The 26,883-nt window shown below is 53.1% G+C and overlaps 1 protein-coding gene across 2 annotated transcripts; it reads left to right on the forward strand.

Moving 5' to 3' along the window:
* Positions 1-5,922: 5,922 nt before the first annotated feature.
* On the forward strand, positions 5,923-26,631 carry WIPI1 (WD repeat domain, phosphoinositide interacting 1). 2 transcript variants are annotated; one of them, XM_086762595.1, is made up of 13 exons: positions 5,923-6,067; positions 7,297-7,379; positions 8,890-9,059; positions 12,473-12,569; positions 16,257-16,354; positions 17,357-17,449; positions 17,758-17,828; positions 18,840-18,947; positions 19,345-19,509; positions 19,695-19,802; positions 21,038-21,159; positions 21,900-22,000; positions 26,469-26,631. In XM_086762595.1, the coding sequence occupies exons 1-13, from the start codon at positions 5,997-5,999 to the stop codon at positions 26,514-26,516; spliced, it is 1,335 nt and encodes a 444-aa protein (XP_086618721.1). In that variant the 5' UTR covers positions 5,923-5,996; the 3' UTR covers positions 26,517-26,631. The 2 variants fall into 2 exon arrangements, with proteins under 2 accessions (XP_086618721.1, XP_086618722.1); XM_086762596.1 differs by lacking the exon at positions 26,469-26,631 and adding an exon at positions 23,819-24,049.
* The last annotated feature ends 252 nt before the right edge of the window (positions 26,632-26,883 follow it).

Raw genomic sequence — 26,883 nt, forward strand, 5'->3', positions numbered from 1 at the left:
ACGTGCCTGCTGCAACACAGCCCTTCGCACACCCAGCGTGGTTCCCAGCTGGAAGGCTTCCAACACCCAAGGGGCAACGGCTGGGGACATTTCACCTCCTGAGCAAACGCTAAACAGCTCAGCAGCATGAGGAGGCAGCACAGCCAGCCGGGGTGCCGTCATTATCTGAGGTACGTCACATAGCTCTCCCGTGTTTGCTTAAGGACAGGCTCAGTGACACTTTGAAAGAGCCACGGGACTTTGATTAAATTCTAGCACAGATAATTGCCTGCCATCCAACTGTTATTAACTTGAAGTCAGTGTTCTCCCTTCCGACCTAAGGAGCTGTGTCTAGACCAGCAATTAACCCGCACCTCAGCAGTGGGGCAAGAAGTCTGAAGGGCTTCAGGGACTTTTTCCCTCCCCAATTCCGAGTGAGGACAGGGATTGGCACAGTGGGAAACAGATGCAGGTCAGAGCGCTAAGCTGCCTCACCAGATGTGGGAGGCAGAAAACTGCATCCAAAGCATGGCAGAAAAAAGACCCAGTGAGGCTCAGTGCTCCAGAGGGAGGAAGGAGATGGGAGAGCAGGTCTTTGCCCCCTGCAGTTGGCTTGCGTTCAGCCTTTCCTTTGCATCATTAACTTTACACAACCTCTGGGCTGCTTCGGCACTTCACGAACTGCCCAGGCATCTGCAAATGTGATTTTTGACTTCAGGATTTCTCTGACGCAAACCAAATTAAAAAGCAAAGAGATAGTGTGCAGCTACTGTTGACTTCTTTTCCAGGAATGCATGTGAAATGCTCCCAGTGTTTGTTTTGTAATAGAATGTAAATACCCCCATTGGAAAGAATCCTCGGTTCCTGTGCTTCTAACATAGGAGCAGTCCGGGGAGAGCTCCCTCTCCAAGCATCATCTGTGACATAACTCTCTGGCAAGCTCAACGCACTCATAAAAGCACTCAAACCAGCCATTCGCTTATGTGCTTGTCTCTGAAAGCAGGTGGCAAAGCAAACACATCGCGCAGTCGGTCAGATCCACTATTCTTGGTCTGGACTGACATCCAAACAATGTCTGGACCGACATCTAACAAACTGGCTCCAGAATCAAACGATGTCTGATGCAAGTGTCTGCCTCCCTCCCCGCAAGATAATAGAACGCTTTCCCAGATGGAAGGAACCCACTTTCAAAACAATAAGTCTTTGAAATGTCAGCTAAGGCTTACTTGGCATGTGCTGTGTGCCACAGGAATACGATATAGCCCTTTTTGTTCTCCAGCTGTAACCTTTAAAACTGAAGCAGCAAGACTGTTAAGAGATGCAGGTTTCCTACTCTGCTACTGATTTCCAGCCTCTCCTGTGGAAGGCTCTTGGCCTCACTCCATCTCCGCTTCCCTCAGCGGGATGATGATAAAAGCGCTTTCTGGGCTGAGGATGAAGCCAAGCTCACGAGATGTTTGCACGCTCCAGTTATGGGGATCAGTAGCTGAATTACTTGAATGAGGTTTAAGCCCATCACAAGTGAACTGCTCGGGATGGTTTGCAGAAAAAGTCCCGAAGCTGCATCCACATGAACTTGGAGTGCAACGGCCACAGCTACCGTGGCTCCGTGTACACCACAGTCCCACGGCAGTGGAGATGCCTCCTTGCATTCTCTGTTGGAACAAGGATCAAGCTGTTTCTGCTATGAATGTATTTATTATAGCAGTGTTTTGTGCCATTTCTCCTCAAAGCCCCTCCTTGTCGTCTCTAGCATGAAAGGGAGGAAGATCACCCAGGTCATGAGACTGACTTACGTGGGGCAGTGAGCTGTCTCTCCCAGCACTAGCCCTCCACAGCCCCACTAAGCAGAGCTGCTGCTCTGGTCTGGTCACGCCAGGCTGCTCAGGAACCCAGCATGCTCCTGTCAGGACCTCTGTGTGCTCCCGGTCTCCTTCTGACAGTGTTACTTGTTCTGATCTCTCCTATCAGAACATTCTTTGATCTTTAGATAATTACAGCAGAATTATAATTAGTGCTGTATCCAAGAGTTAAAGGAAAAGCAAAAGTTTCTCTCTCCCCTCTTCCAGTTATAACCCCTTTGCTCTCTGTGGTGCAGGTCTTATTTTTCTCAGCTGAAGAGACCCCAAAACTTTAAATTCCAGTGTGCACCCCAAAGAGACATGAAGATCAGCCACCCTCAGCCCGTACCACTCCCGTGAGCAGCGAGTCAAAGCAATTTGTGAAAGCCTCCGGTGAGATAATCCCTTACCAGGGTAAGCGTGATGTCCTAAGCCTAGTTAGGGAAATGGGATGTTTGCCAGCGCAAGATAAGGAGCATTAATCCAACTTACAAGGAAATGCAGTATTAGGTTGCAAGCTCTTCCCTGACCTTGGCACACACTTCTGAGAGGGCTGCTCGCAGAAGACAGCTTGTTAAATGGCAGGATCTGACTCGGGTCACCACCAAAAACTGAAAAGGAAAAGCTACACGAGGCAAAGCTCTCAAAACTTCAGTGCCGTTCAGACTGGCCATGGAGTCAGGCACCGCTGCTCCCGTCCCTCTGGCAGCCTGGCTGATGCGAGTGCCGGCAGATGGCTCTCGAGGTCTCCGTGCACCCTTCCCGATTTCTGTACCTAAGCAGAGCGCGATGAAACCTCCTGGGTGCACATGGCACACACACGTCCACTGCGTACCCCTTCCCCTAGGTTAGGGTCTGTCCAGACAAGGTAGCAAGACAAGCCAGTCTGCTGCTGACCATCACAAATATGATCTGTGTGGGGGCTTTTTCTTTTAATACGTCTTAGATTCCTGTATTGGGTATACAAACAGGAGTCTTTGAACTGATGACTTCTCTGGTCTCTAGATCTTGTGATCGGGGTTCTTCCCAGCTCAGATTGGCCTCCGACATATACAGTCCAGCTCTCTGCTTTCTTCTCACTTTTCCACTGTAGAAGAAGAAAAAAAAAAAAAAAATCAATCACCAAAACCCAACCCTTATCTGTCCTGACATAAATTAGTAACTTATCAAAGGAAGAGATGAATGCAAGGTATAAATTCCACATTCCTTTATATAGCATTTTATTAGCAGGGCTACTTGACTCTCTCCAAAGTCAGTGATTTTTTTCCTACAAGAGCACTGAAAGCCAGTGGAGGTGCAGGGGATCCACTGGATAATCCAAAGAGTACGCAAAGCCTGCCCTCTCCATTTGAGAACTGCCACGCAGAAACACCGCCGCGTACCGACGCCGGATCGGCATGAGCAGCGTGTGCAGCCGGACTCGGCGCACCAGATGGCAGCATTTATTGTTTGGAGAGCAGTCGGGACTGGTTTAGTGCTTGACAGCTCATGCTGTCAGAGCCCCTAAAGGTTGGGCTGCAGCCCCTTCCTCTTCCTCAGTGATCACGGCACCACTTGGTGAGGGGAACAGAAGGTTCATGTGCCACCTCTCCCCGCTCCTTTCGCATGCAAACCATGGTTTCCTTGCTGTGAGAAATATTTGCTCTCCTTATTACAGATTCACCTTTTGCCTGTTATTTTCCTAGAAGGCTCTAGACCCTCAACAGGCTCCTGGTTATCATGAATACCAGTGAAGGATATTTAGCAGATTTAGCCCCTGCCAAGACCTTTTTTCTTCTGTAGCAGATTTAATTCAAATACCAGACATATCAGTAGGAGCAGGGTTTGTTTTTTTTTTTTTTTGAGAGGGAAGAGCTTGGCTGGAATTTGAACGCTGAGCTAGGGAAAAGCCAAAAAGCTATTGAAAGGTACCTAAACCTTCTCTTGTCAAATGGTAACACGCAGGATGCCACGGCTGGGAAAGGCCCTTCTAGGCACAGTGGCTGGTTTCCCAGCTTCTTCACCTCCATTTCCTCCTCAGGGCTTGAACACATACACCCAGGGTGGAGAACACAAACCAACATCTGTCATTCAAAGTTTTTTGCACTGAAAGATATTCATGATCAGATGGCCACACTCTGGGCTGGTTTTAGAGTTAATGACCGAGTTGAGGTTGTTATTGTCAACAGTTACTGCACACAAAGTAGAGTTACTGCAATCGCAGGATTTTCAGGAAAGAGAAGCCAGCTCCTGATATATTCTTCCCAGCAAATGCACGCATCAGAGCAAGAACTGTACTTCTGATGCCTGGCATGGCTCCCTGCTGCTTCTGCCAGATCATTTTCCTCAGGTGTGACCTACACCCAGATCCCGAGGAAGAACTTGGCATCTAACTACTCCTTCCTCCTTCCAAAGCTGTGTTCCTGAAAAATCGGTTTAGCTGTTTATTACATTTGAGACAGAGACACCTCATTTCTTCACCAGAAAGACCCACAATTTCTATTTCATCCCCCAATCCAATACGTTGGCTGTACTCGACAGCAACACCCGCTCCAGAGGCCACCAAAGGTTTTCACACTGTAGCAGAGGACGAGAACTATTTGTTTCTCCCACCTCTGCTAATTAAATAGCCATTGTAGGCAGCTAGCCAAAAGGAAGATTGACCAACAGGGTTGCATCAGTCAAGCTACAAAAGCAGTTGTGTTGCCCAAGTCTCAGATGCTTCCACGGCTCTGCTTTATCAAGGTTTCATTTTAAAACCAGCTCACGGCGATTACCCAAGCAGCAAACAGCCAACTGTAGCAGTTGCTCAGAAACTGGGGTTTTTTTTGTTTTGGTTTTTTTTTTTTTATTTTAAATACAAGGCACTGACTCCCTGGTTTTGTTTGTTGGTTTCTTTGTTTTGTTTTTTAACTTTTTCCTTCTCCGCAACCCCATTTTCCATCTGACATCCCTGTTTCCAAACCAAACTATGCTGATCCACAGGGACAGTCCCAGGACATTCAAAGCCAGCTTTTCCATCTCATTTTTGAGTTTTATTACAGCTTCCCACTAGGCCCCGACGGACAGAAGATGTTCTCCCCCAAAACATGATGGATTTAAAATGATTCCCCTGCTGCCTTTGCAGCGTCGCTCATGTGCTCTGTGCCCTGGGGATGATCTGCCGTCAGCCTCACTCCAAGCTGATGCTGTTTTGAAGCTCTGCGTTTTCCTACTTCCTCCCCAAAAATCAATCATCTTCCCAGTTGCAGGTCTTAAACTCTGTAACAGGGGAATATTACGGACACTCGAAGGCCCACATGCTGCAAAGCGGGATTAATCTAGGCAGATATATGCGTCCACATGGAATCTGCCTCATTTAGATGGTATTGCGTGCGGCTCCTTTTCCAAAAGTCCTGTGGTGCACATCAAGCGATCTAGGGCCAATGACTTCAGCACTCACATGAGGATTACTCATCTAATTAGGGGGTTTGCAGTTTCTGCGAGCTGTTAGTGTCGTTGTACTGACTTCTGGAACATTTGTCATTTAGCGACTGGCTCGGGGTTTGTTTTCCTTTGTATTTTCCCTGGTAGCTTTGACCCCACAAGGCAGCGGCGGCATTAACCGCGTGAACGAAGCGGTTCTGTGCACAAACGCAGTTGAGCTCAGAGTGTAAGTTTTGCAAAGAAGGACCTTTAGGCCCTTCGCGGCACCAGGAGGAGGGCTGTCTTGTTTACGCTGCCATCACCCATTTTCCCCAAAACACCGACCCCCCCCCCCACGCCCCAGCCCCTCCCTGATGCCAGACCCGCCCCCCCCCAGCAGCCATTTCGTGCTCCCCTCCCCCCCCCCCCGTAAGGCCGCTCAGGCAGCGCTGAGCCCCTCCAGATGTGCTCCCCCCCCTCCCAAACAGCTGCCCGGGCCCGTCTGATGCAACCACAACATCACCACGTGGCTACGCACAGCTGTTCCCCGGCGCCAACCAATAGCAGCCGGTTCCGCTAACCCCGGAGGCGGGGCAATTCCGACCGCCCAGGGCGGATAGGTCAATCCGAGAGTCCATCCGCGGGTTGGGCGGGTCCTCCGGCGGGGCGCGGGCCAATGGCAAGCGGCACCGCCCGTGACGGCCGCCAGCGCCGGGGAGCGGGCCGGGGCCGGCGCGGGGGAGGCGCCGCCGCCGCGGGGGCCGGAGCGGGCCGAGCCGCCGCGCCCGCTCCATGGAGGCCGCGGCCGAGGCCTCGGGGGGGCCCGCGGCGCTCAGCTGCTTCTCCTACAACCAGGACTGCACGTAAGCGGGGGGCGGGCGCCGCGGGGTTGGGGGGCGACGGCAGCGCGGCGGCCGGGTGGGGCTGGCCCGGCCCCACAGGCCGTGACAGCTCGGAGCGGGGCCGGCCCTGGAGGGGCGACCCCCGGGAGACCATCCCCGCACACACGGGGAGGCCCCGGGCCAGGCTCTGCTCCCCACGGCCCAAACCGGGCTGGCCCCGTGGGATATCCCCCCCCCCCCCAACAAGGTCCCGTCCCCCTCTCTGGGGGCACCTGGCTCTCGGTGGACGTCAAACGCCCCCGCGTTCGGTCTCTGCGAGCCCGGGGTAGGCAGCAAATTCAGATAAGTCACTTTTTTTTTTACCCCCACCACTCCCCCCTCCATTTTTGGCTGGAGCAGTGACTTTCCCCAAGGGCTTTGTCTGCTGACAGCCCCTCCATGCCCACGTCTGGCTGGCCCGTGGCAACTTCGTAGGTGGCCAAGTTGCCCAGGGTTCTGGAGAGCCCTGCACAAGCTCTTGGTGAGCGACCTGCACTGAAGAACCAGCCCACCGCCACCTCGAGACAGAGGGGTTTCCTTGGAGCCGCTCGCCCTTACTCCGTGGCCAGCCTGTGCTTTACCTGCCTCAGTCACTTAAGAGCCATTTCCCAGTGGGACAGCAAACACCCGGGAGCAGCAAGCCACGCACGGTGCCTGGCAATCACAGCCCAGAGCCAAGATCGGCCCAGATCCTGGGCTACCAGATCAGAACCACAGACACCAGCCTCACACCGGGCACTGTTGTTGTGTTTGCAGCACTGCTTTGCGTTTACTCTGTCTAAACAAAGCGCACTTCGATGGGTGGCAGTCCGCTGCTGACATGAGCCTGCTGGCCACCAGCACTGTGTGTTGGTATTCTGGGCCAGCTGCTCATTTAAGACCTAGATGTTGCTGCTTACTATATCTGGAACTGAGCAGAGCCGGCGTTTGGCACGGCTGTGCCTCGCGCCACGTGCCGGCGCCCACTGCCATTAGCACTGGGAGCAAAGCTTCCACAGCCTCACAAGTCAGTGGGCTTCTGTAGGCTGCCGTAGCCTCAGGTGGAAAGCGGGATTCTTGGGTTCTTACATGCTTTAGGTTGAGCGTGGAAACTGCAGTTGTGCCTCCACAGATCACCGTACCAAGAACTACCCATTTCCCTTACACACACTCTAGCTATTACCTGGAGGCTACAAGATCTAAACTGGCAAGTTTTTGTCTTGTCTTCACAGCTCCCTGGCAATTGGAACCACGACTGGATACAGGCTTTTCTCCTTAAGTTCTGTGGAGCAACTGGACCAGGTCCATGAAAGCAGTAAGTCTCCTGTTTCGCTGCCGTGGAATATCAGCTGACAGACTTTGCCTGTATTACTGCACTTCAGACCGCCCGGAGGGGGTGATTCTGCTCGCTGCTATTGCACACACGGCATCCGTTTCTGCTGTAACCATATCAGGAGAGGAACAGGAATAGTTGTGGCTATTGCCTTGTGCACAGCAGCCTTTAGAGCGAGCTACAGCCTCTGAGAAACTTCTGAGCAGTCAGTAGTCCTTCAGCAAAGCTGAAGGACTCCCACAAGCCTAGAGCCCAGCTTTTTCACTGCTGCCAGTCTGACAGCAGTTTGTCCTGCAAGCCAGCAGTCAGAGGTAGTTTAACACCAGCATATTTTAGATCCATGGACAGGAAACTGCAGAATCCCAGCACAGAGGCTGGATAACTCGCAGGCTTTTAGGGCACTGTAGTATTTACAAACAAGGTGTTTTTAACAGGTTTCCTATGTAAGGTCATTCTCAGCAGGCTTTCAGCTATTAGCTGAGCTCAGAGCAGCACGCAATGCACTTAACAGCCCGAAACAAGTCAGTTCTCCCAGAGCACATACTCCAGTCTGGTTCAGGCCATGGCCAGGAGTGCTCCAGCTGAGCAGAGGGGGCCTCAGCAACCAGACATAGCTGCATCATCTGGAACAAGGTCCAGGCTCCTTTCCTCTTTACCCCACAGGGTAACTCAGCTGCTATACAGCAGCAAGCCATGAACTTATTGTAGAATTATTTAGGAGTTCAGATTGCCCCCAGAGTCAGACCAAGGGCCAGAGAAAAACATATCCATGCTGGTGACACACTCAGGACAGTATGCTGCAACACAAGCAGCCCCTGTACCCGCAACACAGGGCAGCCCAAGCTCTGAGCACCATTCAGGACTATCTACACTAAGAGTCCTAATCCCTGATGATTTAAGTCCAGGTCCACCAGGACCATTGTAATGGTACCAGGAGCCATCCCAAACATGGTCTCTGCAAGACAGACCACACCACTGTTCACCACAGCCACACCAGGCCTCTCCAGAGACCACAGCCCCCATACAGGGAGGGCTTGAACATGTCAGCCTTCCCCAAGGAAACTGGGAGAAACCAGACACCGTGCAAAATAAACCAAGTTACACACAGCTTGTTCCTTACCTCAGTAAACCCCCAGCTTGCCTACTCTCTCCAGGAAAGTCCCTGACCAAGCTGGCTGAGCTCCTCCTTTTTATATCCCCTTCCCAAGGATTAGCTTCAGCTGGAGGACCCTGCCCAGGAGAGGCACAACAGCACTGTCAGGGGGGCCTGGCTTAAATCCTGCCTTCAGGGGAAGGTTCATTAACCCCTTCCTGCTCTGACCTAAATGCTTTGTGCCAGGTATGAGAAATTTTTTTCAAAAGCAGATGTTGAACACCTTAGCACTGAGTATTTCAACCCAGTTCCCTCCTTAGTTGAGTCTCACTGGTTGCTGCAAACAAACCAACCATAAGCCAAGCTAAAGACACTGTCTTGCTTTCCTTCTGTGCCCAGATGAAATCCCAGATGTTTACATCGTGGAGCGTCTGTTCTCCAGCAGCCTTGTGGTTGTGGTCAGTCATGCCAAGCCACAGCAAATGAATGTCTACCACTTCAAGAAAGGGACAGAGATCTGCAACTATAGCTATTCCAGTAACATACTGTCCATCCGGCTGAATCGTCAGGTAAGAGGCTGGGGAAGGGCCTTAGCCAGCGTTGTCCCACTCTGGCTCTTTGCTGGTGTTGACTTTGCAGCCTGGGCAGATTTGCACAGAGTCTGGGAAGTGGGACTGGAGGGGCAAGTACCTGTCCTCCTCTGTCAGCTCCACTTCAGGCGTGGTGACCTCTGGCAGAGGAGCAGGATGGCTGCGGGTATCATCTGCCACAACTGTTTGCTTCAGTAAAATGAAGCTAAGTCCTCTTTTTTGTAGCAGTTAAACAAAGACTTTCTGTTGTCTGCCTTCTTGCCTATTCAGCACACAGCTCTGCCAAAAAAACACCTTTTCATCTTTCTCCCTCCCTTGGATTCCACATCCTGACTTCAGGCCCATCTCTGCCATCTTGGTTGCAAATGAGACCTTCAAAGTTGGTAACAAAACCCAGGAGTAACTTGAACTCCGTGGATGAGGCAAAAGGCTGCTTCTAAAGTACTGCTAGCAGCCTTGTTTTATTTTTAAAGGCATAGAAAACATTCAGACCACTTAGAAGAAGGCTTTTGGAGTGTTATTCTCTGAACTGACACAGCCTCATACAGCCCTGAGCCCGTTGCAGGATTTTAAGTCATCTTTTCTTTTTGTCCATAATTATTTTCAAAGTATATGCCGTAAGAAGCAGAGGACATTTTACAATGAAGAAATAAGCAGTCTGTGTAATTGTATATAATCAGCCTCTCCTCAGTTAGCAACAGTGAGTCCTGCAGTGAGGCTCTCCCATAAGGAAACTCCGGGTTGAGTTTCCAGTAAAGCTGTATTTGACCAGAAGTTCCTGTACTACAATTAAGTCTGTCCTAAATTGATTTTTTTCACTTAAACTTACAATGGAGCTGGCAAAATAAGGACTTCCTTTAAATTGCAGATAGATGTATATGTATAAAAATAAACTAGGAGGTTCTGCTGAGCAGCTCTAGGAGATTAGTGTGGGAATAAAATAAGTCCAGGCTTTTCGCCGTGTGCTGCTCTGGAGATTGCCTGAAGATGATGCACAGGCCCAGCTTTGCATCTGTGTTCCTTGGCTGCTTTATGAGCTTGGATTCAAAGCCTGGGCTGAGCTCATTCTCCATAACACGGACAAACCTGGAGAGAACCTGGAGAGATTTGAAGGTGGTACGGATACTTGGGTAGATAGAAATCCCTGTTTCAATCTACATTCGGGATTTCAACTGGTGGTAGTCAGGTTCTGCATCTGCTGTTCTCAAACAAATGGTTCACGTTTGGGTTTGATCTCTCTGTGAAAAAGTCCTCATGCAAATGAGTGAGTCCCTCGGTTCTTGTTGATCCATGGGAATTCTTTGTTCCCAGCTCCATTATAACTCTCAAGAGTGTTAAGGTAGATCGTGATTTGTCGCAAAGCGGGGAATAAGGCTGTGCTGTGGCACGGGTGAGAAGCTCTCCCACAACCTCCCTGGGTTTTCCTTCACTGCTGAAACCCCACTGAACTCTTTGGAGTTTGATACTTTTCCCTGGCCGTGTCCATACCCAGCACAATTTAAGTCCTCAGCGTACAACTTGGCTATCTAACCTGATTCACGTCAAACTGAAGTACTAAAGAAAAGTACTGGTGAGCAGTAACATTTTGTACGAGACGCAGTGCCTTGAACCCTGTGTAGCCGTCACAACACCAGGCACCCTCTCTGAGGCTCTATCTGCGTGCACACTGAGCATGAAAGCCATTCCTTATCTCAGCAGGGTTTGCACGGATGTTAGCGTGGGCTACAGGGCTGCATGGAGGGCAGGAGTCCTCTCCAACTCCTGGTGAGCTTTTCCAGGCCTCTTTCACCTGTTTGCCTTCCGCCCCCATCACTTCCCTGGATTTTGTCCGTCGGTGCCAGCTGCAGCTCCGGCCGCTGCTTTGCTGTCATCCGGACACTTCCCTTCACCTGTACATCAATAGCCCTGCGTTTTGTAGTTCTGGGAAAGCACACGGTGGCTTTGCCGAGATCAGCTGTATAAATATTCCTCTGACGGTCGCTGCTAGCCTGTTGATCCTGTTACTGCAGAAAAGGCAAAGTCTTCCTGGAAATGCAAAATGGCTGTGACACAGCCCCAGATGCTGTGGTTAGCAGGAATAGAAGTGGGAAAGAGTTTGATCCGAGAGTAATGGTGGAGCGAGGCAAAGATTTTCTAATGTGGGTGTTTCAAGTTAGTGACTAAGCTCCACATTTAGATACTAAATAAGTGGCCTCATTTCTAAAGAGGTGGAGGCTTCCTGTACGTGGATTCGGGTGCTCCAACTTCAGGAGCCTGGATGGAGTCTGGCCTTCCGTTTTTATTGGGAGGTTTTCAGCGCTTCTGGACACTTGGCACTAACGTAGGCAGAGCTGTGCGCTCACTGGACTTAGAAAGCGCAACCCTTCAGCCAGATCCAAAGCCTGGTCCCAAAAAAAAGCCTCTGTGCAAAACGCCTCCGTGGTGACACGTCGAGAGCTGGACCGAGCTGAGACACAAAGCTGAGTGGTCATGACGATGGTGACCCGGTGCTAAGGTTATAGCGTTGGGCTTCCTTTTCCCTTTCTGCCTTTCCTCCCCATCGCTTGGCAGCTCCTCTCTTCACGGCCGCCTCTTGGCTGGGTGGGTGCGTGTTCCCGATGAGTTCAGTAGAAGAGGTGCAAGCACACTAACTTGGAAATACCCTGCCCGACGGCCAGGATGATGTAAATACTCCGCATGAAGCACTAACCACTGTGACTGTCCCTGAATAAACATTTCCCAGCCCCGTTTTTATGGCATTCTGCTGCACCACTCAGGGCACATAAAGCAGAGTCTTGTGTGCTGGTGCTGACTGGGAAAAGAAACGTTAATTTGCTGAACAGATCCATCGGGTTTAGCAGCAATGGGAGGCCCATCACCTAAAAGTTCGCTCCCAAATCAGGAGAGAGTCAGGGCAAGGGAGATAAAATCCCATCTGCAGACGTACTGACAAGCAGGATTGGCAGCCTCTCTGCCGATCTTTGGTCTTCATCATCAAAAAGTAATTTGCTGTGAAAAGAACTGCAAAGAGAAGTTGGGGTAGGAATGGATGGCAATCAAGGCCCCATGGCTGGGGTATAACCCTGATATGTCTTTCTGTTCCTCGGGTCTGGGGATGTGGGACATCAGCTCTTAGAGCAGCAGAGAAGAAGTCATGATGTTTATCTGCGTTCTAAAGCAAGACCAGATGCAGGCAGCTCTCAAAAGCAGAGTCATACAAAATCAAAGGTTGTCCAGTGAGAGGGAATGGAGAAGCAGAAGAGATCACGTTTCTGTTACATTTCAGTACATGAGAAATTCCTGATTAATTTTTCTAACAGTGAAGGTTTGGGTGTGTGAACTGTGGGAGCAGCAGGCAGAGGCACCGTGCCCGTGGTGGTGAGGTTATATGCTTGTCCCTTGTGTCCTTGCAGAGGCTGGTTGTTTGCCTGGAGGAGTCAATTTACATCCATAACATTAAGGACATGAAGCTTTTGAAGACTATTCTGGATACGCCTCCGAATACAACAGGTAAGCGTGGGAGAACTGTGTGAAAGGGAGAGATCAGCTCTGCAGGAGCTTTGTACAGCCACGATACTCATGTTAGAAATTAAACCAGCCTGTGGTTTGTGTATCCTGATTCAGCTTTGGGGAGCCAGAAATGCGTGGAGGCAGGCAATTGGGCTTGGGAGAGCAGAAACCCCGCTCTGTCCTGAGCAAATGCATCAAAGGAGAGCAGAGATGGTCAGCGTGGTTTGACTTCACCTCCCAGATTCGGTCCCTTCCTGTCCTCACAGGGATGACCATGCAGCTCGCAGCTTCCCACAGCGTGCCTTTATTCTCTTTCCCGAGCAGAAAGCTGTGAGGCAGGCAGGGACCGCAAGCTTCCCTCCACGCACAGGACGACTTGAAACTCTCCCTCCGGGGCTCCCTGCCCTTCCTTCACCGTGCCCTGCGTCAGAGAGTCCCGTGGTGTTTGTGCTCTCTGGACAAAGGAGCCCTGCTTCCCCACGCTGCCGGCATGAGTCAGCTCTGCAGCGTCACGCTGCGCCGCAGAGCTCGGCACTCCCTGCAGACCTGCGGTTAACTCAGGTTCTCTTTTGGCCGTGGACGTGCCCTGCTCCGCTAAGGTAGAAAGCTCCTGTGATTACTAACGGGCTTGGGGTCAGCTCCCAAAGTTGATTAGCGCTGTGAAGGTCACCCGGGGCAGAAAAGGCAGCCAGGCACAGCACTAGTTCCCTGCCAGGGAGTTCCCAGGAGCCCAGGCTGCCACCTGATATTATTCCATATATGCTGTAAACCCAAGGGGCAGGGCAGGTGGCTGCAGAACAGATCCTCTCTGTGCGGTGCAGGGTGAATCCGGCTTTCCTGCTCGTAGGAGAGGAGCTATTTTTAGCGGCGGATAGGGAAACTTGGCCGAGCGCCCGCGGCAGCGCTGCCGTGCGTCGCTGCGATATCCCGGTCGGTCGCGGGCTGCAGTGCCGTTTCACGGGTGGCTGATCGGGAAGTTGCTGATGTGCTCACGCCTGGCTGCTGGGCTTTCAAGGGACGCTCTTCTGGCGGCTCCCCTGACCTACTTCAGGTCCCAACAGATGGCCTCTCCGTGTGGATTAAACATACTAAATACTGCAAATATAATTAAAGTTTAAAACCTTCCCGAGAAAGCCCAGAAGCGGCAGAAAGGGCAGGGATAGCCAGGCCTGGAACCGTTCTGCAGTGGGGCTGAATGACCAGGTCGTGGTTTAAGAGCAGCAATCAGTGCTGGCCGGGACAGGACCAGGCTGCTGCGGATGACAGGACTTCATACAGGCTTATTTTTTTAAAACCCTTTTACCACAGCAGCTGTCATTGAAATGAGCTGAGTGACGAGCGCTGTGCCACACGCGCTCCCTTTGTCCCTGGACCATCTGCTTTGGTCCCAAGCCTGACCCCGAGGACGGCGTGTCCAGGAGGCTGGGGCGGTCCAGCCTCACCTGTCTTTGGACAGCCCTTTTTGGAGCGGGGATCTGCGGTGAGAGGCTGTAGGAGCACACAAGTGTGCCACCCCCACAAAGTCTGCGCCCTGGGCACGGTAACACTGGCGCAGTGAGGACTGGGATTTGCTTCACACCCACTGCCCGTCGCAGTGAGATCCCTGGCTGTTCCTGGCCAGGACCTGGCTCCTAGTCCAACCTCTTCCATGCAGGAGAGAAAAATGCCCATGGTGGGCGAGCCTGTTGTTTTCCATATGTGTTCAAGCATGTTGTTTTTCATGTCTCATGTCGGGGGGGGATTTGCACCATCACAGTACTCGCGCTGTCACGCGTGCCGTGGGGACACACCTCGGGGATGACTGCAGCTTTGGAAACCGCCTCACGTGGCTTCCCCCAAGCCCCAGATCCACCTGAACCTGCTGGCATGGGGGCAAGGCCAAGCTTCTCAGGTGCTGTAGCTTTTTTCCACGCTGCTCGAGGAAGCCACCTGCGATGTGGCATTCCCAGAGGTGCCATCCCGAGCAGCACCAGCCCACCTCCTCCCTCCTGAGCCCGCCACGGCGTGCACCGACCCTCCTCAGGGCTGTGGGGCTGCCGAGAGCAGAGGAGCACCTTCAAAGGCTGCCCGTGTCCCTTGTGATCCCTGTTCTTTGTGCGTCCCTGAGGTCAGCCCAGTACACTCGCGCCTGTGTTCTCCCTTGGCCTGGTTTCCCAGCCGCCGCTCCCAGCCAGGCGCGGAGCAGAGGGAGCGGGTGACTCACACCAGCCGCTCAGAGCTCGCTTTGTTCAGCTCGCGCGTTCTCTAGATCCTCCGCTTAGCGAAAGGGCTGCGCTGATCCCCCCGTGCTGCCTGGGCCGGGGGAAGACCATCCTGAACAGACAACCTTGCTCATCAGGAGCAAAGTCTCTGGGCTCCTCTGCCTCCCTCCTATCCCTCCCTCTTTGGGCGCCTTTTTTATTGCCTGCACTTTGCTGCTGCGCCCCTTCTCCCCGGTGAGGGCCGGCCCTGGCGTGATGTAAAGGCCTCTGATTGATAGGGAGTGGATCCCTGGGGCCTCTGACCCATCCTGCAGCTCCTGGCTCCATTGCGGTCTCTTTGTTTAGTTATAAACAATGACCTAAAACGAGAGCTTCAGCCGATCCTTCCCCGCTGCTGGGCCTGGACCAGGGCCGTGTCCTGATGCGACGGGTTGCACGGCATGTGTCCGCGTGTCTGTGCATATACGTGCACGCGGGCGGGCGTCCTGTTTGGGGAGTATGGCAGCATCCCCAGCAGCCTTTAACCCTGCGGCTTCCTCCGCACGTAGGACTTGGTGGGACCCCTCGGTGGGGGCCGGGAGGCTCCGGTCATGCCGAAGCCTTGGGTTGAATTTGGGAGCGTGCGGACGTGGTGCAGGAAGCGAGACCCGGTGCTATGTGTGACAGGATTCACCGGGATGGGTCCTCAGCCAGCGGCAGAAATGAGAGGCAGGAAGAGATGCTCTTTCCCGAGGTCACCTGGGGGCCAGGCGGACGGACACATCCATCCATCCCCGTCTCATCCCGTAATTCCTGCTCACTTTGAAAGGAGCGCTTGGGAACCTTTATGCTCATGTTGGCATAACACCAGATGGCTACTACGGGGAAGAATTCCCTCTGTGGTTAAAATTTAGCTGGGTTCAAGTTCCTTGTCAGCCAGCAGCTCCCAGCACAGCCCTGGCATTTGCTTCGTCTTTTTCTGCTTCCCTTTTCCATTCTGAGAAAAAGGAAACAGCGCTGCCCAGCCCCACAGCCGCTGCCTTGCCGTGCCAGGCTGCATACCAGGGCTGCGTCCGTGCTGCGCTGCACAGCCGAGCTTCCGACCCAGCACCTACGCCCTGCGCACATCTGGAGGTGCCCAGATGTGCCTGGACAGGAGCCCTGTTAGCCCCGAGACCAAGATCTCCCTCGCTGTGTTTCATGCGCCTCTTCTTCCGTGCCAAAGGAGATGGTTAAGGGGGAGAAGCGTGCCCCAAAGCTGGACCTGGGCTGCTTCTGAGCAGGATTTTTGGAAGGTCTGTGGCTGGGAGAAGGGACCGTACTGTCCCATGCCAGCAGGTGTCCCCACGGCCGAGGCATTGCCAGCGTGCAGCTGGCCTGTGCCCGGTGCCGGACACTGCCCCAAAATGAGACAGAGCCTGAACCCCCTGCGGTGTCCGTGGCCGCGTTTCTGCTTTCCATCCCCCACCAACAAACAACCTCAGCTGCGTCCTTCTCGCTTTGCCAGGTCTGTGCGCTCTCTCGATCAACCACGCCAACTCCTACTTGGCTTATCCCGGCAGCGCGACCAGCGGAGAGATCGCGCTTTACGACGGAAATACTTTGGTAAGTGCAAAGCTCGCCCGTTTGGATACCGGCAGGGACTGAAAACAAACAGAACCACAGCAAAGCCAATGGGGCCTTTGGGAAAGATTAATAAATACACTTCACTGCGAGGGAACTGCCCGGGGCAGGCACGCTCCCCATCCCTCTTGCTTGGATGCCATGTGAAGCAGACAGCCTCTCTGAGATCAGGACATCCATCTCCCAGTACGGGATAGTAAGGAAAACATGACCCATTACTGCGCAGCCCGAGGGCTGCTGCCAGGCTGACGCAGGGGTTCCTGCAGGGGCTTCAGCAGCGTATCCCATGGGATCGATGTGACCAGGGTGGCTCAGGGAGCGTTGGAGCTGCTCCAGGTGCAGCGCAGGACTGGAGCAGCTGCTTTGCCACGCCACAGGCTGGAAGGGACACGGGACTCAAAGTCACGGAGAGGGGGAGGTGTCCAAAGCCCCCCTCAGGAAATCTGTCCCTGGCTGGAAGCAGGGTCATGATTATCTGCTGTTTGCGCCAGGGCTTTGGATTACATAAGGCTGTCGCTCTCTACGTGCGGCGGGAGCTAAGGATCTGCAGCAGGGGAGGAGCAGAGCACAAGGGGAAAACACGCTGCTGCTATGAGGTACCAGCGAGGGCCTGGGCTCCCTGCAGGCACCGGGGTGGTGGTGCTGCAGCAGGATTTGCTGTGCAGCCGAGTGAATTGCACAGAGACACAGGCTCAGAGAGAGCGCAGTCGCGATCCTGCGGCCTGGAGAGGTGGGGAGCTGAGGGTTTCTGCCCTTGGAATGAGCTGTCTGTAATCACGGTGGCCATAGTAGGTGGGGAGTGAGCTCAAGGCAGGGCAGAGATAAGAAATGCTGAGGATGTTGAAGGGGTAGCGTAAGTGCAATACGATCCTGCGAATCCATATCGGCAGACCTGGATAAGGTGCGAGGCAGGGAACGCCCTGCCCTCACGCAGTCCGAGCAGCACCGTGTCTCTTTGCACTCACATTACCTTCTGCCCTACAGAAAACAGCCTGCACCATTCCTGCCCATGACGGGCCTCTGGCTGCTCTCGCCTTCAACTCCACCGGCTCGAAGCTGGCAAGTGCTTCCGAAAAAGTGAGTGAGAGCCGCTGCGCTGCGAGCACCCTCCCTGCTGCCTGTGCTCTCTGCCAGCTGCTGGCACGGGGGTCCCAGCCAGCTCGGAGAGCGGGACCTCTGAGCAGCCCTGTTCTTGAACACAGCGGCAGAGGAGGGGCAATAAAAGGATTCTGACCTGTAAGAGGCCAGTGTGTCGGGTTCAGATTGACCCTGGCTGGCAAACAGGAGGGGCCTTTGCACGTCCTGAGTTTGCTGGGTGTGTCGGAGACAGGGTTTGTGCTCTTTGCCCTGCTCTTGTGTGATCTTTCCATTTGCATTTTTTGCAGGGCACAGTCATTCGTGTATTTTCCATTCCTGGTGGGCAAAAGCTCTGTGAATTCCGGCGAGGGATGAAAAGGTCAGTTAATTCTTCTGTCAATGACAAGTACACAGAGGGCTCCCGGAGCAGAAATGTAAACACAGGGAGAGGGCAGCGTCAGATCCTGGTGGCTTTGGCATCTTTTGCAGAAAGAAAACAAGAGCAAGCGTATCAGATAGAAATGTCATTGTGCCAGACAGCCACGCTGCACCCAGCCGCCTCCGGCAAGTTTAGTGATTCGATTCAGTGTGTCGCAGAACAGGGCGACTGCAGAGAACAGAGGTAGATTCTGTCCATTTGCTCTGTCCTTTCTTGTTTCTTACTTGAAATAATGAAGTTCCCAAAGTTATCAGCCCAACTCTTGCCCTCTCAAAGGTGTTTAGAAGCTACTAAGTCATTTGCGCAAAGACCAAGTCTCGATGGTGAGCGCGGGCTGTTGTTCATCTTCTGTAGGCTCCCACAAATGTCTTCAGCAGATCCTTTTCTGACTTTTTCCTCCTCCCTTCTGTCATAGTTCAGCTCTGATCGGGACCAAAGGGGAGTGACTTCTAGCAGTTTCCTACAGAAGCTACCACCTTAGGCCCCCCCCTCACTAAACAAAACCACAAAACCTTCTTCCCTGACCTGCCTGTGGTTTTACACCCACTTCTGCAAGTACAAAAACTGTGTGACCAAGACATCCGGGCCCCGCTGAGCCTGTGCAGGAGGAGATGCCACGTGCTGGCTACCCAGCGCTGTGGATGTCCTCCCAGGCCTTTGCAGTACCAGGAGCTTTATCTGCTGTAGCGAGGCCAGCACAGATGTTCGCTCCACAGACAGCTCTGTGAGCAAGGACAGTTCCACCTCTCTGGCTGTCAGTCACTAACTCAAGGCTACCCCCAGCTCTGCTGAGCAGAGAGATGAGGGAAATGCTAGTCAGTCAGCCCGCAGGCTTGGCAGCAGCCAGGCAGGGTGCTCCTTGCCATATGTGGGTCTCTGTGAGCAAAACTTAGCGCTTCTCCTCGAACGGTATGCCATGGAGTGACCAGTCCTGTCTTTGCTTGGCCCTAGGTATGTGAACATCGGCTCTCTCGTGTTCAGCATGGATTCCCAGTTCCTCTGTGCTTCTAGCAACACCGAGACCGTGCACATCTTTAAACTGGAGCATCTCACTGACAGGTGAGGGGGTTAGCCGGGGCTACCCTGCCTGCCCCAGGGGTGCCTCTGCTTCAGATGTTTGCTGTTACGCAGCTGGCTTCCGTTTCCTCACCGCATACTGTCCATAAGCAGTACCAGCTGCAAACTGTCTCTTTGGCTTTGTGTCCTGAGGGGCTCACTCCTTGGAAAAGCTACACACTGCATTCCTACCGTCAGGGTCTCCAGGCCTGCTCTGGGTTTATCAGCTACCACTGTCCCCTGCCTCCTTCCTAAGTATCCAGCCCGGCTGGCGCACCGTGCGTGCAGGTGCTCCAAAGAAAGCCTTCGCGTATCTGAGGTCAGGATCATTTCGGTTCCTGATCTGCTTTGTCACGCTGACTGCAGTAGCCCCACTGATGCTGCTCTGTGACCTCCTCAGCCGGCCAGAAGAGCCTCCAACCTGGAGCGGTTACATGGGAAAGATGTTCCAGGCTGCTACCAACTACCTCCCTGCTCAGGTATCGGGCATGATGAACCAGGATCGAGCCTTTGCCACTGTCCGCCTGAACATCTCTGGACAAAGGAACATCTGCGCCCTCTCCACGTACGTACTGACATCTGCATCCCCTCTGCCACGCCGGCCTGTGAGCAGACACAGCTATCTCTGCAGAGCACCACCGCTCTGGCCCCTTATCTCAAACCCGTGCCGGCAGAGCACGCAGCATGGGTGCGTGCTGTATCTGTGTGCGAGTGCAGAGGTGTTTGGACTCACGATGCTTTTCTCTTTAGGATTCAGAAGCTGCCTCGACTGTTGGTGACTACGTCAGATGGACATCTCTATATCTATAACTTGGACCCGCAAGATGGAGGGGAGTGTGTCTTAATTAAGAAACACAGGTAACTACACCTCCAGACATCTGATACAGAGGCTTATCTTCTAAAAAATTTGGGGAGATTTCACCTGAAAGCACAAAATAGAGCTGTAGGAGCAAGAACATTAGAACTGACTTTGTGATTTTAGCTGCCTGATCCGACAGACGTAGGTGGGAACGACACCAGCAGGCAGGGACGCAGGGCTTCTTGCAGAAGAAGGCAGAGACATCTCAGATCCTTAGGCAGCTGTGGGACATCTCAGCTTAGACAGCAGAGGTGGCCAGGCTGTGCCTTAGGAGATGCCTCCAGCAGCAGAGCGCTGACCACCATGGTGGCAGGAGAGCAACACACCTTCTCCAGGCGTGAGTGGGTGCTGGAGAGCTGTCTTTGGGGTGGGATCGTACGGAGCGATGCTGGGAGCTTCCGTAAACAAGAAGCACAGATGCACGCCTGCAGGCATCCAGTGCCAATGCAGAGTCTTCCCTGCTGCTGTTCAGTTTGTATGCAAATTCGATTAAGCACGTAACCTCCCCCGCCCCACATCTGGGCTGCTTGGCTCCAGATGTGAAGCCTCTGGGGCGGGGTGCAATGTAACATGTGCTCTAAGCCAGGAGGTGGCTGACGGCCAGGAAAATGCCAGCAGTTTTTTGAAAAGCCACAAAACAAAAGCACTTCAAAGCTGCGCTGTCCAGCGTGCTCCGGCCGCCCCGCCGCCTTCAGACACCGCTGACGCCCGCCCGCTCCGTCCCGAAGCGACCGTCCGGAGCTGGTGGGCCAGCTTCGTATGTGGGTTCCTCTTTTAGCATCAGAGGACTGAGAAGGGCCCTTGGGTCATGAGTTACGTTACATCATACTATATCTCTGCTCAAACTCCGTCCCAAACTAGCCAGGGCTGCTTTTCCCATCGAGTCTGCTCCTGTTGGAAGCCCTTTGGAGCCCCCTCTGTGATTAGAAACACTGTTTGTCTTTGTAACCTAAAGCTTTTGTGGTCAGTCTGTTCCCTTCTATTCTCGTGCCAGCATTGTCCTCTAGCCGAAGGAGTGCTTTCCCTATCTTCTGCTTCCCCCCTGCTTTACTCGTAGAGCACAATGCTCTCCTCTGCGGCGCTGCCAGGGCTGCAGGCACTGCCTAGACGCCGTGATGCGGATGGGTGATGTTCTTCAAGAAGACGTGGATGCACGTGCTTGTCTTAGCTGGTGCTGGGGGAGGAATGGGCAGGCCTGGAACTAATTCTTCTCCCCTGTCCTGCTCCTGTACAGTCTGCTTGGCTCAGGAAAGATGGAGGAGAACAAAGAAAATGACCTTCGGCCTCCATTACCTCAATCTTATGCAGCAACTGTAGCCAGACAAAGTACAGTGCCTTCAACTTCGACCATGCCAGGTAAGCATCGCACCTGCCCTTCCTCTGGCAGAAACAAGAAAGCCACCTGGGGCAACGTGGGAAGCCTCCCAGCTTCCAAGGGTTCAACCAGAAACACCAGTTGTGCGATGCAAACTGGGCCAGCAGGACTCTCTGGAGCTCACCCGGTTCATCCCCTGCCCCAGAAATAGGCCAGGCATTTGCTGCTCTGCTTCCCGGGACCCCGTGCCAGCGCTGCTCCTCCTCGTGCAGAGCTGCGCCGCAAACGGGCCCGCTGGCAGTGCAGCAACCACATCCGAGCTTCACAGTTTGTCAGGCAGCAGCTGCTGCCAGGCGGGTTTCCAGGAGTTGAAACCGTGCCTGTAGAAGTCAGATCTCACTGGTTTTGTGGCAAGATCACTACAGATTCTCTAGAACCTGTTACACCTTACCCTAACGAAGCTAGCACTAAACTGTTGCAGGAGAGAACTGGGTGACCCTTGCATTGTATTCCCCAGTCTAAAGGTCCATTTTCAGATGTGGATCTTATTCTGGAATTGGTGCTTACATTCCCGGTGGGAGGAGGAAGTTTCTGCCAGAGGAGCTAGCCATGCAGTCCGTTCCCTGATCTGTAGTGGCGATGGAGATACCTTTCTCGTCCGCCACTGCTCTGCCAAAAAGCCAGAGAAAGCAGCTCTCTGCTAAAAATACTGTCTCCACTGTTTGTTTCCAGACTCCTTCCACCCAATTGCCCATCATGTTTTGTATTTTTCCTTGGACAGGTTATTCGGAGGACGGTGGTGCCCTGCGAGGAGAGGTTATCCCAGAGCATGAGTTTGCAACTGGACCAGTGTGTCTTGATGACGAGAATGAGTTTCCTCCTGTGAGCATTCGGGACCCCTAAAACTGCAGTTCAGCCCTCATGCTAAGAAGAAAGTATTAACCTCTTACAGAAGAGATACTGTTGCCCCCACCTTGTCCCAGCTTACTGTGAAGCCTAAAATAACTAATTAAGTTCTAGGGACGGTACCAGGAAAAGTCCCCCCCCACTAAACGGCAGCTAGGAATGGGGCAAAGATTATCAAACCCAGTAATTAGAGATGGGTCTGAACAAACTAGCTGAACAAAGAGCAGATGCAGAGTGATGTTCAGATCCAGATCTGACCTTTGTGCCTTGCGCAGGTTTCTAGTATTACCAGGAACAGCTTTAATTTGAACAATACTGTCATTTAGAAATAAAAATACTCCCCGTTGCATCTACAGTCAGTTGTATGAGTGTATGGAATGCAACTGGGACGTACCTGAACCTCACCAGTCTCTTCCTTTCCAAGCTGACTGAAAAGGAGACTCCTTTTCCAAGTACGAAGCTGAAGGGCATAACAGAGTTTTAAGCCATTTTATGATTTTTATATGGCACTTTTTCGGTTACCTTTGGAAGAAGATACTGGCTTTTTAAAAATCTGACTTAAGCCTGGCAGTGTCTGTCCTGCTCCTCCTATTGCACACGCAGGTACCATGTTGAGTACCTAATCCCTGCAGGGACAGACGTTGGTGCCGTGCTGTGATCGGTTGTAATCAGCTGTCTTTATAACAGGCACGCGTTAACACAGCAGAATGCTGTAATGGGTTTCCAGTTGTAGACTGGGCAGACTTTTGAATCCCTTACCCCGTTTTTAGATATCCCACTGTTGGAGTTCCGCCTGAAAAGGAGGAAGTAAAAACTTTCTCGGGATCCCAGGATTTGTTCCGTATGCTGAGGCTGACCTCTGTGAGGCACTTTCCTTTAACTGATGCGCAGTGTTATTTAGATAAAAGCTGACTAGCTCGTGACTCCCTTTGAAACAACATTGCCATATCCAACTCCAGTTGTATGAACCTGAGACCAGTTTTGCTTTTGTGACCTGTAACCTGCTGCAGTCTGAGAGCAAGAGTTTTCTAGCTGTCCTACTCCGTTACCCAGGAAGGACAGTTAAAATCTCTCCCCTCTGGTCAAAGTCATGCGGCCACGGAGAAGCCGGTGGCCCAGGCCCCTGGAAGGAGCAGCAGAGAGAAATTCCTTGCTTCCTTCTGATGAACCTGCTCTGGAACGTGTGGTTTGGGGACAAGCAACCGCCAGCGAGCAGGAATCACGCTGCTCCTGAATAAGCCTTCCTGCTGGGAGTGCGCTCTATAAAAGCAGCCCCAAACCCCTGCTGCACGGCAGCGGGCGCTTTATTAAATGAACTTTGATCTGTCAAACCCCCGTGCTGTAATTAACCTGACAGAGCGACTCACATGTGTAACGTTAGGGAGGCGGTGGGGTGGAAGGGAAGGCGCTTTCCGAAAATACTCCCTGATACGGTGGCTTGGCAGTTGGAGCTCTCAGATAAAGCGCCTGCAGCTAGCACTTTGGTTTTGCCCCTCCGTTGTTGACAGTAATGTGTTTTGCATCTGGTCTAGCAGCTAGCGCGGCGCTGGCTCCCGCCGCGCGAGTGAGTAAGGAGAGCTGGTCAGGATGTTTTGATGCTCTGGATTTCACTGAACTTTGCTGTTTTCTCAGCGCCGAGATGTTCGGTCTCAGTGACGCGTTCAAGGGGGGTTTCAGGCATCGGTCACTTCTGTGCGGAGAAGGAGGGAGAGAAAACCTGACCTTATCCAAGAAAAATGTTTTGACAGCATTCTGCTTTGCGGAAACATGGGAAGGGTTTTGTTTGTTTTCCAGTGTGCAACAAAAAGACATTTAAAAACCTCAAAACTTGTGACAAAATGGAATATTCACCCACAGCCCACACCACGAATACGGCTTTGAACTTAAGACACACTTTGGGAGAAACAGCAGTGCTCAGACCCAGCAGCTCCTCTCCATTTTGAAACATCTCGCCTTCCCCTGACCTCAAGCAAGACTTCAGAGGCTCAGCTGTTAAGAGTGAGGAAAAGCAGCGTCAGTCTCACATAAAATCTGCTGCTGATTGTCAAAAACGGCCTCTTCGTTAGACGGAAGGAGGGACAGATCAGAGAAGAGATGAGAGGCCCAAGGAGGGCTCGTAAAAAGTGACCTCAACAAGAGCAGATGTGGATGTTGCTCCTGATTGTGCGAGGACCGCTGAAGGATCCTGCGGCAGGAGGTGAAACGAGCTCAGTTGCGTCTCTTGCTGGCGTTGATGGGGTGGATGAAGCCTTCAGGTCCAGCGCTGATCTTGCGCAGAAGGGACTTGGGCCTTATTGAGGTGGACAGCAGGTCAAAGCCTCGGGTGAGGAGAAGGGGCCGCGCCTGCCACGTGCTGGGAGGAGGCCACGTCGCCCTTGCTCTGCGTGGTCAGGGCTTTGCGGGATGTGAAGAGCAAACGCAGCTCTGGCTGCAGGCGGTTGCGGTGATTACGGCTGTTTTCTGGTTACCTGCCTGAGCAGCTGCCGCTTTCCTGTGGCGTTTCCCAGTGTCAGTGAGGGTTCCAGCGGTGTTGGGAGCCGGTGGGGTGTGCTTCGGGCCGGGCAGGGCATCTCTCGGCCAGCTCCGCTTTCCGGAGCCACCGCAGTGCCGCTCCCCACCAAGGTGTGGGCACAGAACAGTTTTGGGGTCGTGCTGTGAGCTTTGACCGAAGAAATCTCCGGGATTCAGCAAGCAAGATGGCCTGTGTGGACCTGAGGAATGCAACCAGGGGATCTTCTTGAAACTTCTGGGATTTGGTGGGAAGGGTGGTTCCTTTCCGCAGATTGCATTTCCAGGCGTACATGATCCATCCTGCATCTGGCTGCACGCTGGAGCTTGTCAGCCTCGGGCCCAGGGTTGCTCTGAAGGCTTTACTGGGAGAGCCATTTGGTGAAGTCAGGCTAGATTGCGCACAGCGGTCAGCTCTTCGAAGATAGCTTCCCCTCTCTGATAAAGTCTTAAACACCTCTCTCGCATCGATTTTTGGCTGCCTCCAAAACCATTTGGGCAGCCTGCCTGTGCTGCCGAAGGATGCTGCTCCCCGTGCGTGCCCGTGGCTCCTGCCTGCAGCGTTCATTACAGAGGGGAATAAAAACTCCCCTGAGCAGCGAGCAGCTGTCAGCGTCTCCCCAGCGCAGCTCCCGCTCCTCCCCGCTCCCTGGAAGGACGGCAGGAGCACCAGCTCCAGCAGCCCGTGCCCCACGGCCGCCCGCGACAGCACGATGTCCCCACCCTGGCAGTGCTGCTGTCTGCAGCGGGGAGAAATCGGTGCCTCGGCCTGGGGTCCGCACGCGTCCCCGCTGCTCCAGACCACGGATCTTAACACAAGCAGCCGGGTTGCAGATGCATCTCCGGCTCCGCGGGACCGGTGCTTGCCCAGGTTTCCCCTTGCTCTTTGCTGGATGGTGTTTCGCTCGTTCTGTTGTGCGGATGTGCAGCACTAATGATTTTAAGTGATTTTTTTTTTAACAGCTGGCTGTTAGCAGAGGACAGGCAATGGATTTTGCGGCAGAGCTCTACCAATAATGATGTTTCATGGGAGATGAGCAAGTCTGACAGAACCTGACTGGCCTCTTCTTCCTCACAGCAGCTCCTGCCCCAGTAGCTCAGACAGGCATTTTGGGTAGCCGGGGCTTGCAGGATTAAGTTATCTGAGGTCCCTTGGGAAAGGTGCGAACCAGTGCCAATGTCTTGTGCTTCAGAACAGCGCAAGTGAGGGTCCCAAAGCACGTGGAGAGACAGATCCCGGGAGGAGGAGCCGGCACAGACACGGCAGCGGGGGCCGTGGGGATCGCATCCACGCTGCTGGGAGACACAGGTCGGGTCTGGCAAGGCTGGGGCTGATAAAGTGAGACCTGCACGTTGGTGTCCACAGAGGCACCCGCCCCGCAGCTCTGCCCCAGCCCCATCCAAAGTAGGTGCACACCTTACCCCAGGGTCTCCAGTCCCACCCCGTGGCGTGAGCAGCCGATGGGAAGTGCTTCAGGGTCCTCACTGCTTCGTCTTTCTTCTCTGCGCCTGCTTTACTCTGTGACTCAGAGGTTCTGCTGATGCTTAGGCTAGGCTTCCCCTCACTTAATCCAGCTTAACATGCAGATGTTTAACTCTGGGCTCTGTCTGGAGACCCTGGAGAGGCGCGGTGATGCACCTTTCCCCTCCCGCCACGCCAGGAGCTGAACTTTTTGGGAGGACTGAGCCAGGCCGCGCTCAGCCCAGTGCCAGCTAGAGGCAAGGCACACTCGTCACCAAGCCAGGTATTTCCTGTTCCCGGGCCTGTAAATTTGGGGAGGGGGAGAGTAAATAAACTGCTCACAAATCTGCCTTTCAATGGAAAGTAAAACACTGCAGGACAGCCCTCCCTCTTCTCCTCCCATGTGCGTAAAACCAACTTGAAACACACCCTGTTGCTGGGAAAAGTAAGGCCCTTCTGTTTTGATTTTGGTAGATAATCTTGTGCCGTGGAGGTCAGCCGGGCAAAGCGAAGAGGTCATGATGAGAAGCAAACATCCGCGCTTAGGACAGCTGCTGGGAAGTGCTTTGGAAAAGCCAAAGGAATTTTGAAGAACAGATTTGTGAGTCCCCAAGACAAGGAAAAAAAAAAAACAAAACCAAACAAACAAGGTGGGCCACTGCTTTTTCCTCTGGTGTGTTTAAGGGAATGCCTGGCCCCAGTAGCCCCTTGTTTTAATTTGTGTCTGGGTGGGGTGTCAACGTACTGTATGCACATGGCTATATTTAACAAAATGTATGTTAGAACCACAGTGTAAATGCTAATTTAATGGGATTTGTACGTAACCAGAATTTTCTATACCCGTTGGTCCCTTTTCTAATTTATGCTGGTTTATGTGTATAAATGTACT

The sequence above is a fragment of the Chlamydotis macqueenii genome, chromosome 18 (assembly GCF_036417535.1).
Source record: "Chlamydotis macqueenii isolate bChlMac1 chromosome 18, bChlMac1.mat, whole genome shotgun sequence".
Taxonomy (NCBI): domain Eukaryota; kingdom Metazoa; phylum Chordata; class Aves; order Otidiformes; family Otididae; genus Chlamydotis; species Chlamydotis macqueenii.

Bases quoted from the DNA above. Each gene is read 5' to 3' on its own strand.
- WIPI1 (XM_086762596.1), top strand. From the start codon at position 5,997: ATGGAGGCCGCGGCCGAGGCCTCGGGGGGGCCCGCGGCGCTCAGCTGC. The intron at 7,380-8,889 runs GTAAGTCTCCTG...TTCTGTGCCCAG, and splicing joins GGACCAGGTCCATGAAAGCA to ATGAAATCCCAGATGTTTAC. The intron at 12,570-16,256 runs GTAAGCGTGGGA...TCGCTTTGCCAG, and splicing joins TACGCCTCCGAATACAACAG to GTCTGTGCGCTCTCTCGATC.